The 16,712-nt window shown below is 40.8% G+C and overlaps 1 protein-coding gene across 2 annotated transcripts in view; it reads left to right on the top strand.

Annotated features, from left to right (window-relative positions):
- Positions 1–624: 624 nt before the first annotated feature.
- SH3BP5 (SH3 domain binding protein 5) overlaps positions 625–16,712 on the top strand; it is a 52,429-nt gene continuing 36,341 nt past the window's right edge. The window contains exons 1-3 of one of the 2 annotated variants that reach the window (XM_075745683.1): positions 625–840; positions 2,962–3,024; positions 13,300–13,428. In XM_075745683.1, coding sequence (XP_075601798.1) covers positions 760–840; positions 2,962–3,024; positions 13,300–13,428 — 273 coding nt within the window. In that variant the 5' untranslated portion in view covers positions 625–759. Of the gene's footprint in view, positions 841–2,241; positions 2,319–2,961; positions 3,025–13,299; positions 13,429–16,712 lie in introns of those variants that run through there. The other variant, XM_075745684.1, reaches the window with a different exon arrangement.

Here is a 16,712-nt window from a genome sequence, read left to right as displayed (position 1 = left end):
GGAGACCCCAATCTGAAGTGCTCTGCTAGCCAGGGGCCCTGCATGTGCATAGTATCTGTCCTTCTTGCGTGAAGTTCCTTTTTACTGACAACAAAAGGAAAAAAAAAAATGTCTTTAGTGTGTCTTTTTCTGCTGTATCCAGTAGATACACTAGTTGCTTGCCTAGCTGCCGCACAATAGAAATCTGGGTTTCATATGAATTTTCAAGGTTGTTCAAAGTGCCTTCATTATTTTTATCTCCTCCCTTTCTCTCCCCTTTTCTTATCCATAGACACATCAGCCCCCAGCACAGCCTGAAAAAGAGGAAAGAAGAAAAGAAGGGGGAAAAAAAAGAAAAAAGGGAAAAAGCCACCCAAGGTATCGTTAGCATTTCCCAACTACTCATTCTGGTTTCAGGCACTGCAGTTGCGTGCACTTGGTCAGTCAGCCCGGCGGGGCTAGGACCGAGCACAGCAAAACACAGACATGAACACACAAAAAAGGGGCGTTGGGGGGAAGAGGGAAGAAGAGTTAAAAAAAAAAAAAAAGAAAAGAAACCCCGCAATCTTGCGTTCATTTCCTCCTTGCGGTGCGAATGCACAAAGAGACGGGGGGCGCTGTGGGGAGGGAGGGGTTCCCCTCGGAGGCGGGGCCGGGTGGGGGCCGGGCCGGGCCGGGGCGGCCGCGGCACTGGAGCCGAAGCCGGCAGCGGCGGAGCGGGAGGCGCTGGCAGTCGCTAGCAGTCGCTAGCAGTCGCTAGCAGTCGCTGCCACGGCCGCCATGGAGCCGGGGGGCAGGCGCGGCCGCACCGCCGAGGAGGGCCCTCGCCCCGAGGAGGAGGAGGTGGACCCCCGCATCCAGGTGAGGGCCGCCGCGCCTTGCCTGCCTCGCCGGGAGGGGGGAGACTTTATTTTTTAATGTATTTGAATATGTATATGATAGTTATTACAATGATTGTATTTTAATTTTTCTTATTTTTGCTTTTTAATTTTATGTACATACATATTTACACACATACGTATATATGTTAAACATACATATATCTATATCTGTAGTTGCCTGGGCCAGGTAGCGGTGCCGAGCACCCCCGGGGTGTCTGGGTGCTCGCCGGGTGCGGGGGGAAGCAGCCCCGGGGCGCCCCCAGCCCTTTGTTACCCCGCGGTCCCGGGCAGCGCTCTGCACCGGGCTCCGCTTGGCGTCCTTCCTTCTCCTGCTGAAATCCCCCTCCCCTTTCATTTTTGACCATGACAGCGTGACCTTGCTCGTGAAACGGGGCTAATGCTCAGATATTCATAAATGGGGGAAAACGTAATTTATTTTTATTGTTATTTTTATTTGTTTAAAAGGGGAGCTGTAGTGGGAAATGGTGTTTCCTCCCTGTGAATGCCTTCTGAAATGCTTTTTATTCTTGCATGGCTTCTAAACAAAGCTTTTCTTCCCAAAATCACGTCTTGACCAATTGCCTGGTGCAAACTTCAGCGTGCTGTGGCCCCTGAAATGAAATGTATTTTTAGGTCTCTGCAGATTTATGGCTTTTGCCTCTGGTGTTGCTGGGACTGTCATGAGTGAATATAAGCATATGTGTACATTGCTGAGAGGATGGATCTTTGGCATAGGGCCCTCCTTGCCGTAATTGTCATTCTTTTCTCCATCGTGAGCATTTCTTTTGCAGGGCTGAGCAGAGCAATTGCAAAATTCACAAAACACGGTTACACAGAGTGAGGCCCTCAGCCAAAAGCTAGCCTGTTACTGCCCTGATTTCCAGAAGCTGAGCTCCGCTGTTAGTACCTATTGATCTTTTTTTGGCCTTAGGTTCTTCAGCTTGCAACATGTTTCCACATACCTGATTTGCACATTGTTGGTGAAACTGTGTTTTTATTTAGTTTGCCGTTCTGCTGAAAAAACAGGCTGCTGTGTCTTCCTCCGTGAGAGCCATAACATTCTTGGCCTTACAGTAAAAGGCAATTAGGTAATTTCTGTATGAGTCTCTGTTTCAGAAAACATGGATATGCAAACATGTATCTTCCAAATCCTAGGAACTGGAAATGAAATCTGACCTCTGAGGATAAGAGAACTAAACTGTTGCAATTAATTCCTTTCTGATTGTAACCAGAGTCATTCTTGTAATCTAGTGGGAAATCACTCAAGTGACAATCAATTTACAGTGTTCAGTTTATACAGCTAAACATTTCAGGGCGTATTCTGTTACACCAGTTGAAAATTAAATAATAACTGAGTTAGAGAACACTCCTGTTGAAATCATAGGATCTCACATGGAGTAACATGTTGCTCAAATAATGAAGGCTATTGGAGTCTGCTCCTGAGGATTGCTTCTTGTGGTAAGAAAGTCATTAAGAATGAGCTTTGTTTTTTACAATAACTTCATTCATGCCAACACTACCTCTAGTAAATATCCACGGGATTTAACACCTTTGTTTTTACTGTTAAGAGATCAAAATGTTGGCATGAAGGCAGACTAAAGTAAACGTAATCATATGTCCCATTGACTGTGTTATAAAATGGTTTGCCAAAATCCAGAGTAAAATGCCTCTTGTGCTTGCAAGACACATTTCTTATCAATGCTGTGCTTTCACTATATGTCTCCTGTGATAGTACTTACTTTATGCTAATCCTTTTGGGGCATGTGTGTGTATCTCACTAGAAACTAGTGAATACTGATTATATTGATTAACAAGACAGAACTTACTGTACCTTATGTTTATTTTTAATAGCAAGGAATAAGCCAGAGTCGGAAATGTACTGCCTTAAAATAAAACTATAGAGCTTCTCTGATTATTTCTCTTGTAAGTAGCAAAATAGAAGACCAGTGGCAAAGTTACTGCAAATACCTCAAGGTTTCCTCTTTTCACTGAATTTGTAAGCCACAGTCTTTGTGAGCTTTCAGTGGAGATGCTGAATGAGCCTTCTCAGACACTTTTTTTCCCGCTGATTTCTTAACATGCATTTGACTTTTCTTTCTAGGGGGAGCTGGAAAAACTGAATCAATCTACAGACGATATCAATCGGAGAGAGACGGAGCTGGAGGTACAGAATTCATCCTTGCATTTTCCTTTGGTGTGGGCTGGATTTTGTGAGAAATAGAACAGTATTTTTGAGTAGGTTCCCTCCCGAATTGTGCTATCCTGAACGATGAATTGGCAGCAAGAGTCTGGTGATGACTTTTTAAAGGTGTGAATTGAGCTAACAGCTGGAGCAGAAAGGGAGAAGGTAGCAAGATGCTGACAGTGTAAAAACCCTACGTGGAGAACCCTACCCCCCCCAAACCCTATTTTTAGGTTTTGAAACTGAATTTAGACAAATTATGTTTTTACAAGTCACCGTTTTGGGTTTGTGTTCATGTGATTACAGACAGTGAAATTTTATTTGCTTAAGAGATCTTTGACATACAATTACTGGCCAGGATCTCCTTCTTGGTGGCTATTTTTTTTACCTTGTTAGTTTTGCCTTTTTTGTTATTACTTTCTGAGTAAGGAAAGGAATGAAGGAATGTTGAAGGAAAAGACTTTCTATTTGGAAAAAGAGGTTTTCTTGGATGCTTAAAAATCTAATAGAAAGTTCTGAAGAAATTGTTTCTAAAGCCCCAAATTTGAGCTTCAGCTACTTGGTAGTTATTCTGGGAGGCTCAGCATTATTGATCTAATAACAAATCAAAAAAACCCATCCTACTTGTGTGTCTAAATTTTCTTTTGTTAACTGCAAAACAAAGAAGATAAAGCCAATGGAGGTGTAAGATGAATATGCTGCTAAAGGAAAACTGACATAAAAATGCTACTTTACTTATTATCCTAAATAATTTTGATAACATTACAATATTTTGAATACTGTATCAAAACATGCTGAGATTGCAGTGATGAGCATACTCTAAAAGTACATCTATAGATTTCTGTTCTGCATCTTCAAGATGTCAAAGTTTGTGTTTGGTTTTTTGGGGGTTTGTTTCACACACACACACACCCCTTATATGTGTGTTTTGATGAGATGGGTACCTGGAGCATGGGATGGTTCCTGGTAGTATTTTAAAATATTGGAGTATCCACTGTATGCACCAAGCAGAATATAGGGTTATGAACTTATTTTGGAAACAAAGCAGCCTTGTCATGTGGTTGTTTTCTTCTCCCTACTTGTTTGCATCTTCTGTGCTTTGTGGCAAGTAGATCATGAATTTATTGGCAAATAAACTTAGTGGAACAGGGCACTATTTGTTATGCAAAATTAAACCATATTTCAGCTGTGAAAACTGTTCAGTGTCACTAGCTTGATTTAAATTTTGAGTGAACTTTAAAAATCAGTATGCTAGTCTGCAACAGTATCAGTTAGATGGACTTCAGGACTCTTTATATACATATATTAAAAAAATCATTGTATATATCTTTTCAGTCTCCTTATTTCATACTGAGGTACTGAAATTGAAAGATGGTGCTATGGATAGTTGCCTGGATTTCATTAATCTTGTCATAACCTTGAACTGAGGACATATTAGGAAGCAGATAGAATAGTAATAATAATGCAAATGCATACTCATGAAATAAGTCCCAATGACTTAAGATGGGATTTTACTGCTTGATTAAAATTATTCATGTGTTCGAGTGTTTGTAGAGCCTGGAGATTTGTAGCTACTGTGTGTGTGACACATGCTGAGCTTGAAAGGCCAAAAGGCTCCTGGATATATTATTGTAAATAAAAGAGCAGTGTTTCCACATTAGATTGCTCTTAACGTTGCAGCTTACCTTACTTAGTCTGAAAAATACTAGGTGTCAGATAGTGCAGAAAATGATTATATAATGCTTTCTACCTCTATTTCATTAAATGTTTACTGCAGATCTGTCTGTAGTACTTACTGTAAGCAGTGTTTGATGGAATTAATTTGAAATATCATCAACTGTATGCTTTCACGAATGTTTCCGCTTTGCTTTTCATGTGAAAATCTTACTGGATTGAAGCCAGTTTGTGGTATCATGCAACTGCATAATTGTTAATCTGGAAAGATTTTCATTACTTTTGATCTGCTTAAATTTCGAGGACAAAGACAGTTGGATGATGTAAGCAAGGCTTAATTTATATACATGTTGATAAATGCATTTTAAATTGACTTAAGACCTTTCTAGAGGAAAGATATTAAAAAAAACCCTCAACACTTGTGGTTAGAAGAAAATCCCTGCATTAATACTCTGGACAAGAAAAGAAAGCTTTGCCAAGCAGCCTTATAGGATAAATCCAGAGTTTGGAAGGCGAAGTTTAGAACTGGGATCATTCTGCTTCAAAGACTTCCAAAATCCTTGAATGCTGCTGAAAATGTGGGCTTCTGGCAGAGCCATGCTGAGATTGCCTTTGAAGATTTGCTATTTTGGCTGTTATTAGCTGCTTTGGGTTCCTCTTGCTACCCCTTTCTAGTTTGTGGTTTTGCTGCTATTGCAAGATACTTAATTAGAAGAAATATGTGTTGGGTTGTTGTTGTGGTTTTGTGTTTTGGTTTTTTTTTTTTTTTTTTTAAACCAGACAATAGAGTTATAGTTATCCTATTCTTCTTTTATTATTTTCTTCATCTTTTCAATATCTGATCATAGTTGACTGTAATGGGAACATAGACAGTATCGTTTGGCTATTTACAGCGCAAGATGCTGATTGCCAGCTTCCTGTAGCATTACCTTGTGGTGCATACATTCCCACTGTTGCATTTTTTCCCCAGAATAATCTGGAAAAGCAACTGGAGCATTTGAGTAGAAGGTATATTTCTTTGAAGGAAGTTCAGAAAAAGACACTCATGTTTTTGTGACATGATGTACTTTGATAAGCAGGAAGAGTAACCTTGTGGCATCTAAGTACTGCAAGTCTGTTCTGGACTTCCTCTAAACAGGACTGCTCTCTGCCTCCAGTTCCCATTAACTGGAAAAAAAGGCTGTAGGTGTTAAATGTTTCTAACCCCCATGCTTTTGTTCTTGCTGTGCCTCAGGTCTACATCTGCAAAATGGAAGTAAAAATGCTGCTTTACCTGATGAAAATGTTATGAGGCTGAGATCGGTAGAGACTTCTAGGATTTTGAGACTACACTCTTGGTGTAGCCACAGACATGTCGGCATTTGAACGACATAAAAAATATTGGCATTTGCTGCTCACAGCAGGTGATAAAATGGGGAATTTTGTTTTAAGTTGATCAACCTGCTTTTTTTTATTAAAAAAAAAAAAAGTTCTGCATCGAAACTACCATGTGAACTGTTTTAAGATGATCAGCCTGCCATTTTTTTATCTCTTAAAATAAGTTTTGCACCCAAACCACCTCAGAGAGGGGTGCATTTACATGTGTGGTATGACTTGAACAGATACGTTGAAGTTGGCTACATCTGTTCTTTTACTTGATATAATTACTCATTTTTTTGCTCTTTTGACCTATCCTATTAAACCCTGGAGAAATATCCTGACCTGATGATGTTCATAAGCCTGTTCGGGAGTTGTGGAGCTGCTAAAGGGCACTGAGTGGCTGGTAGTTATACGTTGCGTTAATGTATTGCCTGTTAATGAATCTTTGATTAGGCTTGATTTAAAATCCATAATGCTGCTCATACTAAGTGCAACACTGAGCATTACTGACACAGCAAAAGGATGATAAGGGTCCTTGGAGGGATTTAACACTTGGCTTTGCTACTGTCCCTGTTTATGTTTGAAGTGTCTGTGAAGAGGTGGGGGAAACATCTTGCAGTGGAGATACTTGTATGTTTTGGCCAAATGCAAGTTAGAGCGGCGCCTTGCTATTTGAGCTTTTTTCCTGTTTATTGGAAATGCATCTCTATCTGAACTCCCATCAGGAGTTGCAAATGTACTTAACAAACGTGCGTGACTTGCCTGTCCAGCTAACTCCTACACGTCTTTGACTGGCTCCTGAAAGTACAATTCAGATGTAACAAATTCACCCAGGGACCCTCTGGCAGCATTGTGGGGAGGGGAAATACAGCACATACCGTTAAAATTATTACTGGAATCCCAGCTATCCCAAATGTGGTTTTTGTTAGGGTTTTTGTGTTGCTGGAGCTATGAGCTTGCCAATGTTAAGGGGAGACGACTGCCCATGAAAACTGGAGCTGAACAGTGTTGCTTTCAGCCATGCTTGTTACAAGTAGGGCCTGGTTAGGATCCCTCTTGTGTGCTTGTCTGGATCCTCTAGTCCTGATCTTCAAGACTTTGTGCTACTTTTAGTCCTGGATTTATCCTAAAGGTCACCATGTTGGATAGAGTTAAAGGAAAGGGGTGTTTCAGCTGTGGTGCTCTTTCACTTTTGAGCCTTTTCAGCATTTGAACCCCTCTCACAAGGGGAAGGTTATTTTATTTAGAGTTGCTCTTCTTGCTTTCTCACTAAAATACTTGGGCTTGGGGTAAAGCTCAAGCTTTTGACCATGTTACACACAAGAATTTTAAGTAGACTTTAAAAAAAAAATCCCTAATCTTTCAAGTTAAGTAGACTCTTTTAAAAAAATACTCAGTCTTTCAAGTTTCAGAAAAATGGCCTGTCAGTGGCAGGAATCTCATTCTGAGCACGCCTGCTTGGCAAGGGGAAACGTCTATCTGTAGAAATATCCGTCACCTTATCAGCATCCCTGTGCAGCATTTTCCAGTGTCCATAAAAGAGTAAACAGATAAGGGAGAAGCAGCTCACTGGCTGGTGTTCCTGCTGGTTTTTGGAGGGCAATATACATGTATGATGGATTTGTCCAGCACTAGCAGGACAAATCTTTCCATGTCTCTTTATAATCTACTTGTTTCCATAGGAAATGTCTCCTGCATGTGGATTGCTTGTTGTTATGCCTTCTGCTTTCATCCATGGATGAGTAAGGAAAGATTCCTTCCTCTGCTATGGCTCTGGAAAGATTTTGTCGCCGGAGTGAGTCAAAGGGCTTTACTTGATTCAAGTTCTTGAAGCAGAGATGGGTTTCTAGCCCAAGGGAGGGAGGAAGGGTTAGGCAGAGAAATCTTGTTTTGGAAGGAACACCCGGTGCCTTCCCCTGTCTGCTTTCCTCTCCCTTCTTCTAAGAGGACTAAAAATACCAGTGTATTTGTAGTCTCAATCTGTAACTGTCTGGAAGCAGGAGGTTAGAGCAACTTCCAAATACCAGTTTTTATTGTTCTTAGATGGCAAGTTAGTAGCTGTGTGGAAAAAAAGACTTTTCCCTATCCTTAAAAATTAAGTGATAAGTTACTTAACCCCTTCCTTACACTTTATTATTAAGGTTTAGTAGTCAGTCTGGTTTACTTGAACTGCTCAGGCACTGAAAAGATGTTAGAAATGTCATTAACCTGTTTGAGGTAGATTTCTGGGCACACGCATGTGCATCTGTCTGATATATATGTAATTGGGAAGCCTACCTGCTTTCACACTTGGACATTATTGATACTGACACTATGTTAACTTGGAAATGAGCTTTTGCAGCTGGTACGTCTCTGTAGCAGAGGAAGGCAGGTATGGATACTGCCTGCCTCTTGGAAATAGGTGAAGCCTGTCTCTTAGTCAGCAATTTCATTTCCTGTGCACCTCCCAAGCTGGTTTAATGTGTTGTCAGAGGTTCTGCACACCAAACTGTCAGAAAGGTCATAGGACAACCTTGGTAAATGAAATTTAGGTGTGCTTGGTACTAAGATGCTTCATACCCAGTTGATATGTTAAGCTCATTTTAGCAAGAAAATTGTTTGAAAATACACGCTTCATTTGATGGGCAGAAATAGTTATTTGCCTGTCATCTGACATCTAACACCAGCTCGTCACCATCATTCATGAGAAAAGAAAACAAGCATGTTTTATTCATCAACAGGTGCAGTGTAAGTGTAAAATTGTACAGTTTCTTTCCACCTTTGAGGGTGGATCTCCAAAATGCTGCGGTATGGATGGCCTGTCATTTATGCATGGTCCCTCTTTTGGTGCAGTAGCAGGTAGCTGCCCAACAACAAGTTACTGGAAACAAAGTCTGCTTTTAATAATGACCTATTGCAGCAGAAGCATATATGGGCTAGAAGTCTGGCATGCTCCCTAAAACTGTGCTTGTGAAATCTGTCATTTGGGAGAACAGTGCTAAGGATTTCCAGGAAGAAGGGTGATGAGAGTTGAGTTGCAACCGTAGAACAAGATGTTGAAAAGTAAACTGCAGCTGTTCATGTGATGCAGTAAGTGCTATGCCTGCTGGAGCGTGTGTATGACACCTAGGTAGTGAGAGTCTAGTTATTAAGACTATAACTAAAGTGAGAAGTTTTGACTGCTACTTTTTTTTTCTTGCACCTTGTGACATACATGGAGGGTAAAGTTCCTTAATTGGCTTTTGTCCAGCTTTAAACAGGTTTATTATCATCTCATTTGAGCAAATAGGATGGAGGAAACGTTGGAAATGTTAGCCAGTCAGCTTTCAATATCGCCTATTTGCAAAATCAGTACCAAGGTGTTCTTAAAAATGATCACAGAAGATTATGAACGAGTAGAGGGTAAAACATGCTTTTGAATAGTTGTCTGGGTGTTTGAGATGTCTTTTGTCAGTTGTATTGCTTCTGTTACAGTTTATCTTGTCTGTGTATGTATTCAGTGTAGTCAAGAGAAAAACAAACTTGTGGTTTTTTCCAAAAAAACCCCCCAGAAATGGTGTGACTCACAGGGTTTGTACCTAAGACTTTTATCAGAAAGCATCATCTTTCAAGGATCTGAAATACAGAAACTAGGAACTGAGGACTGTGTTAGAGAAGTTGCATGGCATATGCTATGCTGTCTCTGTTGTGCTTATAGCAGCAAGTTGCAGGAATTGCTGTCTTTTCCTTTCTCTGCTGAGCACACGTGGATAATAAAGGTCTGAATGAAGCAAGAGTTCAGCAGTTAAGTAGTAACGCTTGTAGGGAGGTACATCACACCAGAGGATTTGATAAGTAAGTTGAAGGTGGTGTGGTAGTCTTCCTAACACAGATGTAAGGTTTCCCTTGTGCTGGGGACCATGGATGAACTGCGCTGCTGTACTGTTCCTGAGCCTCTAAGTTTTTGACGTGAGTGTTCTTGCAGAAGACACCATTAAGAGGATGTATAGCTTTGAACCACTTCACATGTGGGTTGAAGTGTCTCACTGACCGCTGGACACAGAGCAGGGAATTAAATTGATTCCTAAGTTATTGCCTTGACCACAGGCCTATTCTTCCTGTGAACCACAGATGCTCTTTTCGTGTCACGTAAGTAACAAGTGCACCAAGCCACCCAGTGCTCCTGGTGCAATTGTCTTGCTGCTTCTGACCTCCCCAGTTTCACATGAAGAGTAAAAATAGCTGTTGCACCTGTATGTCTTATTTAAACTTCCCCAGGGTACCTGCCAGGGGAATTGTGCGCTGTCCCAAGGGTGTTGACTTTTACAGATGCTCTGCTAGCATGTGGCAGGGCTGACACACTGAGTGCAGCTGCGTATTTGCAGGAGGGAGCTGTTACCCCGCTCACGGGAGATGTTACCACAGCTCCCAGATAGAAGCCGTGGTCACTGAGGCCACGAGAGCTGAATCGGTTTGGATTGAGGAGGCTGGGTGGTCTGAGTGCACTGGGTTGCCACAGGACCATACACGGTGTAGATACACAATGTGGGATTGTTTGCTTTTGTAGTGTAGTTGGGGCTAGTGGAGAGTAAAAGTGGTGCAGTGGAGAGTAAAAGTGGTGCGTGTAGTGCTGGAGAGGGTGTGGGTTTGGCTTTTCACCTTCTCAGAGACCTCAGCATCTTGTCGCTGTGTTCAAAGGGGATGGCCAGAAACCTTTGGGAGGGGAACTGATTCCAGCAGTGTACGAGCATCTGCTTATTCTCTCATGCAGAAGGTGGCAAAGCCTCCAGGCTTGTGTTCCTGACAGTCAGGAGCCTGAGAATAAAAGTCATTTAAAATAAATCATATGATGGATTGACATGGCTATAAAGTGCTAGGGTGTTTTGGTTATTGTTACTCTTCACTGGAAAAAATTAGGTGGTTGGACCCAAATAAAGCCTCAAAATAGGAACTAGGCATCTTTAGGGACAAAAAGCTCAACTAGAAGTTCACATCAGTGTTTTCTTCAGCTGAAGCTTCCTATTCTGTGTAACTAGCTACTGTGTGAAGTGGAGCTGTGCTCATAAATGAATGTGTATTTAACCATTTGTGAGACCTGTGCCTCAGGTGCCAGCTACAGCATTAGTTACAATTGAGTAATTTGTATATGCTTCATCTGAGTTGGTGGGAGATTCATGGCTACAGAAGTTGCTGTTAGTTCCACTGCTCTGTCCTTGGTGATTTTTTTTTTTAAACTCTAGTTGGAGGCTAGTTCTCTTTTTCCTATTGGATAAGAGTGTACATAATCATTACATGAATAAATTTGGGGTAGATCTCTAAGTACAGATTTGGTAGTGATGGCTTCTGTGTTCCAAGTGCTTATCTTATAAACATGGAAACTGATTTTTTTAGTGAAATCACCGTATAGGGGTTTTTTACTTAATACGTACACACTTATGGTTTTCTTTAACTATTTGCTTTCCACAACTAGTATCCAAATGTGCAGCTTTCACAAAGAACATGAAAAACAAACCTTTTGGCTCAGTCATTTAGAAATGAGTTTTTAATTTTGTTCCTGTAGTTGTTGGAGTTTTTTTTTAAATATACTTCAGTACTTAATGTTGTCTTGCAATATACTCATCGTGCTTGCAGTCTTATTTTAGTTACTTGTGAAACTCATTTTGAGCAGTGAACCATGTATCTATCGTCCAGTACTTTAACTGGAAATATTCAAACTCTTCTCACTGAGAAAATCACTGACTCAATACATACTGTTTGAATGATACATTTCAGGCTTTCACTAAGAAATGGGATTATTGACTGGATTTGAGTTAATAAAATAATAAGTTAATGTGCATTTAAGTCTCCATTTTTTTTTACTCTGTTACCCATTTGAATACTACCTTAGAATAAACTGGAGTACCTTAAGAATCTAAATCTATTTGCATTGGACTAAAATATTACCAATGCTGGTTAAGGTTTTAGATAAAACTAAAAAAGCAAAGAAGCTTTTTCTGAAACATTAGTTTTTACAGAAAAAGGCAACATATATTATTGCAGTTTTTCCCCACTTCTGAGACTGTAGTGGTAGGTTCCAATGTATTTTAATTCCACTAATGAATAAACAGTTGTGCATTCTAGAAATCCTCAGCAATAATGACAAAAACCTCCTGAATTAGAGTACTTCTTCAAGCCAGCTGCTTCCTAATAATCAACATGTCACTCCAGTAGTCTGTGTAAATCCTGCTCTCTAATTAGAATTACAAGGCTTGTCAAGAGCTCACATGGCCCTTCCTCTTCATCTCCTTAAATCCTGGGTCAGGTCCAGCCTGAATTTGCATCTCTCTGCAATAATTCCATTGATTTAGAGTCTGTGTTGGATGCTAAGATCAAAATCAGGATCACTTTGCTTAAAGGTGTGAAAATTTCCGTGGAGCAGAGAAAATATTTTAATTGCTTCACCTAATCATATGAAGAGGGCAACTCATCTAGTGTGGAAGTAGCTGGAATTTACTTTTCTTAACTTATTATTTACTATATTTTAACTTATTATTTACTATATTTAAATGGAAAGTAAATGTCCTTATCCATTGATACAAACAATAGCTGAAAAGATGGGCTTTTATGGCAGGAAGTCTTGCCATGAGGACCTGGGAGCTTTTTGCTGCTACTGAAGTAAGTGGGGTGTGTTTATAAAAGGAAAGAGGAGCTGACTTGAAAATACACTATGTGGAAAGTGTCCAGTTCTTCTGCAGAAAGCAGTTCCGTCCATCCTTGTTTGTGTTGTGAAACGGTGTCTCTGGGGGGGAACAGTACTACGGATGTGACACGCTAAGGTTTAGGAGATGCTAGTTCCAGCCAATTTGCCAGCCTGCTGTGGGATTTAGCCTGCCTGCTAGCCCCATTCTGGCATTGTCTAGGTGAGACTTCTTTGCCACTGAACTCCCTCACAGAACTTGTTATGCTGCTGTTTCCCTCCCCATCAAGTCACTTACAAGCTATTGTTTTCTGAGACACCCTGCCAGAGGTGACATCTAGCACAGGCTATTGCAGGCTTTGTGTAAAAGCTGTCTCTGGAAGACAAAGATTTGGTGTCCAGCATGATAGCTTTCAAATGCAGTTCTGCGTTCCTGTTACTCCCTCTACTCAAGAATTATGGCAGTAACTGTTTTGAATGTGTCAGCTCGTGTGTGAACCTGAAGAGCAACCTGACGGTAGGAACAAATGGGTAGAAATAAAGTTCTAATTTGTATTTGTCCTTTCTTTCCTTTCTGCAACCTTTTGAAGGATGCACGCCAGAAGTTCCGCTCTGTACTGGTCGAAGCAACAGTAAAACTGGATGAACTGGTAAAGAAGATCGGAAAAGCTGTAGAAGACTCTAAACCTTACTGGGAAGCTCGGAGGGTGGCCAGGCAGGTGAGAACTTTCTGCCTTATAAGCTTGTGCTTGTAGTTGGAGAGCATGTACTGATTGGGTTGCTTTCCTGCTATTAATATCTTAAGCATATGCACTTGGCTGACACTGTCTATGTCTTGAGTTGCATGTCAGCCATGTGAATCGATGGCAAAAACATGTTTCTTCACAGCCACAGCTGTACGTGTTCTTCAGTCCAGGAACAGCTCCAGCAGACACAAACTATCAATAGCAAAAGTCTAGTTTTGTTCTCCTCTCGTTATCAATGCCATTTCAGAGCCCTGCTCTTTTCTATCAGTAGTTGTAATTGTTTGAAAATACAGCCTAGACTTTGTGTATCTCCTTTTTCTTCTTAAAGCAAAATGCTCAGCAGCTAAATGGCTGCAACTGGAAGCTGCTGGGGAAGAGGCTGGAGTGGGGCAGACCTGAGGAAGCCTGCAGGGTTTGGTGCTGATTAGGTTGTACTGAAGCAGGAATGGGCTAAATGTGGCTCTAAAGTGTATTGGTTTGTATTGTCTGTGATGGGCTCTGCTGGTGTCTGAGGCTTGCTGGTTTTTTTTCCCCAAGGGGAAGGCTGTTCCTGGGTGCTAATTCCATTTTCTCTCAAGGCAGGGAGAGGCAGAGGTAGGGGAAGAGTTGCCTAGAGGGGCTGCTTCTGTGCTTGGAACTGTGTGTGGGGTGGCATCCGTGGCTGGGCAACTACGATGCGATTGTATTCAATAGGAGAGTGAGAAAGAGATGAGGTAGTATGTGTGAAATACATAAAAATTACAGGAGAAGGATTTTGTTTGTAAAAATAGGTAGAGGCTGAGGTTGAGGGATGAGAAAAGTAGTGTAGGTGTTTGCCAGAAGGCAGAAAGTAAATTCGGAAGGTAAGAGAATACATCCTCACAACAAGGCACAGGAAAGGGAGACATGAACGCAAGCTTCATAGCTTTGAAAGCTGATGAAGCAGGAATTGGTTTGATGGGATATGGCACGCAAGATAATATGTGACCATGTTGATCCTTTAAATTGCACAGCATTGTTTTGGAGCCATTGTCTCAGGCAGCGGGGATGATGAGTGGGGGTTATTAGACCTAGTCCTTCAGACTAGCAGTGGCATGGCAAATAGGTAAACTCTGCTTCAAAGCACAGTAAGCGTGGTATCTTACTACTCATCTGTAACTGCTCTGAAAGCAATCCCTGCTCATGGGGCCTGTAGTGTGTGCTAGAGATAAATTGGTAGTGAGCTACAGAAAGAGAGGAAGTTAGTAACAAGAGCAAGGAATTGTTTATTTCATGTTAATTAGTTTGTTCTATTTCAAATATAAAGAAATAAAATACCTCCCAAACCCTGCCTCAAGTATGATTCCATAGTTCTATTACTATAAATAGCTCTCTAAGGCACAGAATGCATAGGACTTCAAGAGTTATACTTGGAAAATTCAATGATAGAAATGCATACTCTGCAGAACAAAAAAACCAGTTGACACTGAGGTTTGTAAGATCAGGTACTGACAGCCATGATCTTTGTCCTCTGTCCTGAAGCTGGCAGCAGATTATGTCCTGAAAATGGAATTTTTTTATTCCTGCATCATTGCTGCCCCTGAAGTCCATTCAGTCATACTGGTTCAAAGGTTCTATGCAAGAGTACTAAAAAACCTAAACCACTTAAGGTCCTTGGATTTGTAGAATCACTGCTCCAGTATTGCGCTTGTTAGAGAGAACCATATTTTTCTCCCAATCCATCCTGTTATTAGCTAGTTTTAAATGCTACTTATCCCAGATCTGCTAATTTACTACACACTCAATTTTCTTTTAATTCCTTGATAGCTTTTTTTTTTTTTCCCCCTTTAAGCAGGGATTCCCTTTCTAACTGTTCATTTCACTTTTTTCCATTTTGTATTATGGAGCCAGTCATGGTCATGGAACACAGCTCCCTCTTTGTATTTACTCAACAAACAGAGCTGGAAGATGGTCTCTGGTTTCCCTTTGGCTCTTTGTCTAATAAAATCTTAAAATAGAAAATGTTTCAAAAGCATTGAAGGACAATGAATCTGCCTGGAAGCCAGGAGATTGGAAAGACTGGTCATCAGCAAAGCATCTGCCTAAAGAGTTTTTCTAGTTTCAAATTTGCTATGTTAAAGTAGGAAAATACAAAACTGGAAGAATGTACCAGAATATTAATATGTTTAGGTGCCAGCCTGCATCTTTCTTTTAGACTTTGATTTGTAAAATTGTGATGAAATCATGGGAATAGCTTGATATTTTTCTGTTCAAATTTATAACAACATCTAGTCTCTGAAGACTGTCTTCCACCTTCTGTCTTTACAGCTATTTTAGAGCCATTAGGCTGCCTCTGAAAACATAGGCACAAGGTTCTTGGTGGCTGAAAAGGCTTTAATTAAACAATAAGGGAAAAATGCATGACTGCTTGTAAGAGAAAGGGAAGTGTAAATTCTTGTTTGCTGTTCTCAGTTAAAGGAAGTAAAAATATGAACTATAAATTGAAGTCTTCTGGGAACAAAGAATTGCATAATTAACATCTAGTTTGGCAGAAATGCAGGAGTTTTCCAGAGTTACTTGCATGTAAGATGTCAGTGTAGAGTGAGTTGGCTGATGCAAGCTGTATTTAGTCATACCGAGGAACTTGCTTTCACTTGGTACCAGCATGATTCTCTTCTGGAAATGCATGTTTCATTTATTAAGATAAAACCCGTTAAAATGGTATGAGGGCACTGATGTGGGGTCAGCAAAAAACAGGTCCCTGAGTCAAGTACTTCCCTGGAGAAGCTTTAGGACCTTGAGCCCTTTCGTCTCTTCACCCTTATCCCCATCTTGTGCAATCCTCTGTTGCCAGAAAGCAATGAATTCAAAACAAATTAATTCTCCCATGCAAGAGTCCTGTAGGCATCTTGTTTGTGTAACATATGCCAAGAGAATTTCAGCTTGGCATATCTCAGGCTGAAACTTTGCTTTCACAGAACAATGGCCCCTTAGCGTTAAGATTTGAGTGCTTTGCCCTCTGGAATGGTGGTGCAGGGAACCAGGATGCTTCTGTTGGCACCACAGCAGTAATATTCCACTTTTGCTGAGGCTGAAGTGAGAGCTGGCTAACGTTCTTCCCCCTGTAGATTTCATGCGGCTTCTGCCAAGACAACTTTGTTGTGATTCCTCATTTGGTATACCAGTGGGCCTTTTGTGTTGATTGCAAGCACATCTTACTGTATTGGAGAATTTTGTTGCAAATTTGTTGTTCAATCAGATTTTAATGTATTTCTGCTGCAAGAACTTTTTTTTGCATT

This window comes from Balearica regulorum, chromosome 2 (assembly GCF_011004875.1).
Source record: "Balearica regulorum gibbericeps isolate bBalReg1 chromosome 2, bBalReg1.pri, whole genome shotgun sequence".
NCBI classification, from domain to species: Eukaryota; Metazoa; Chordata; class Aves; order Gruiformes; family Gruidae; genus Balearica; species Balearica regulorum.
The sequence above is the reverse complement of the archived record's forward strand: the minus strand, read 5'-3'. Positions and strand labels throughout refer to the sequence as shown.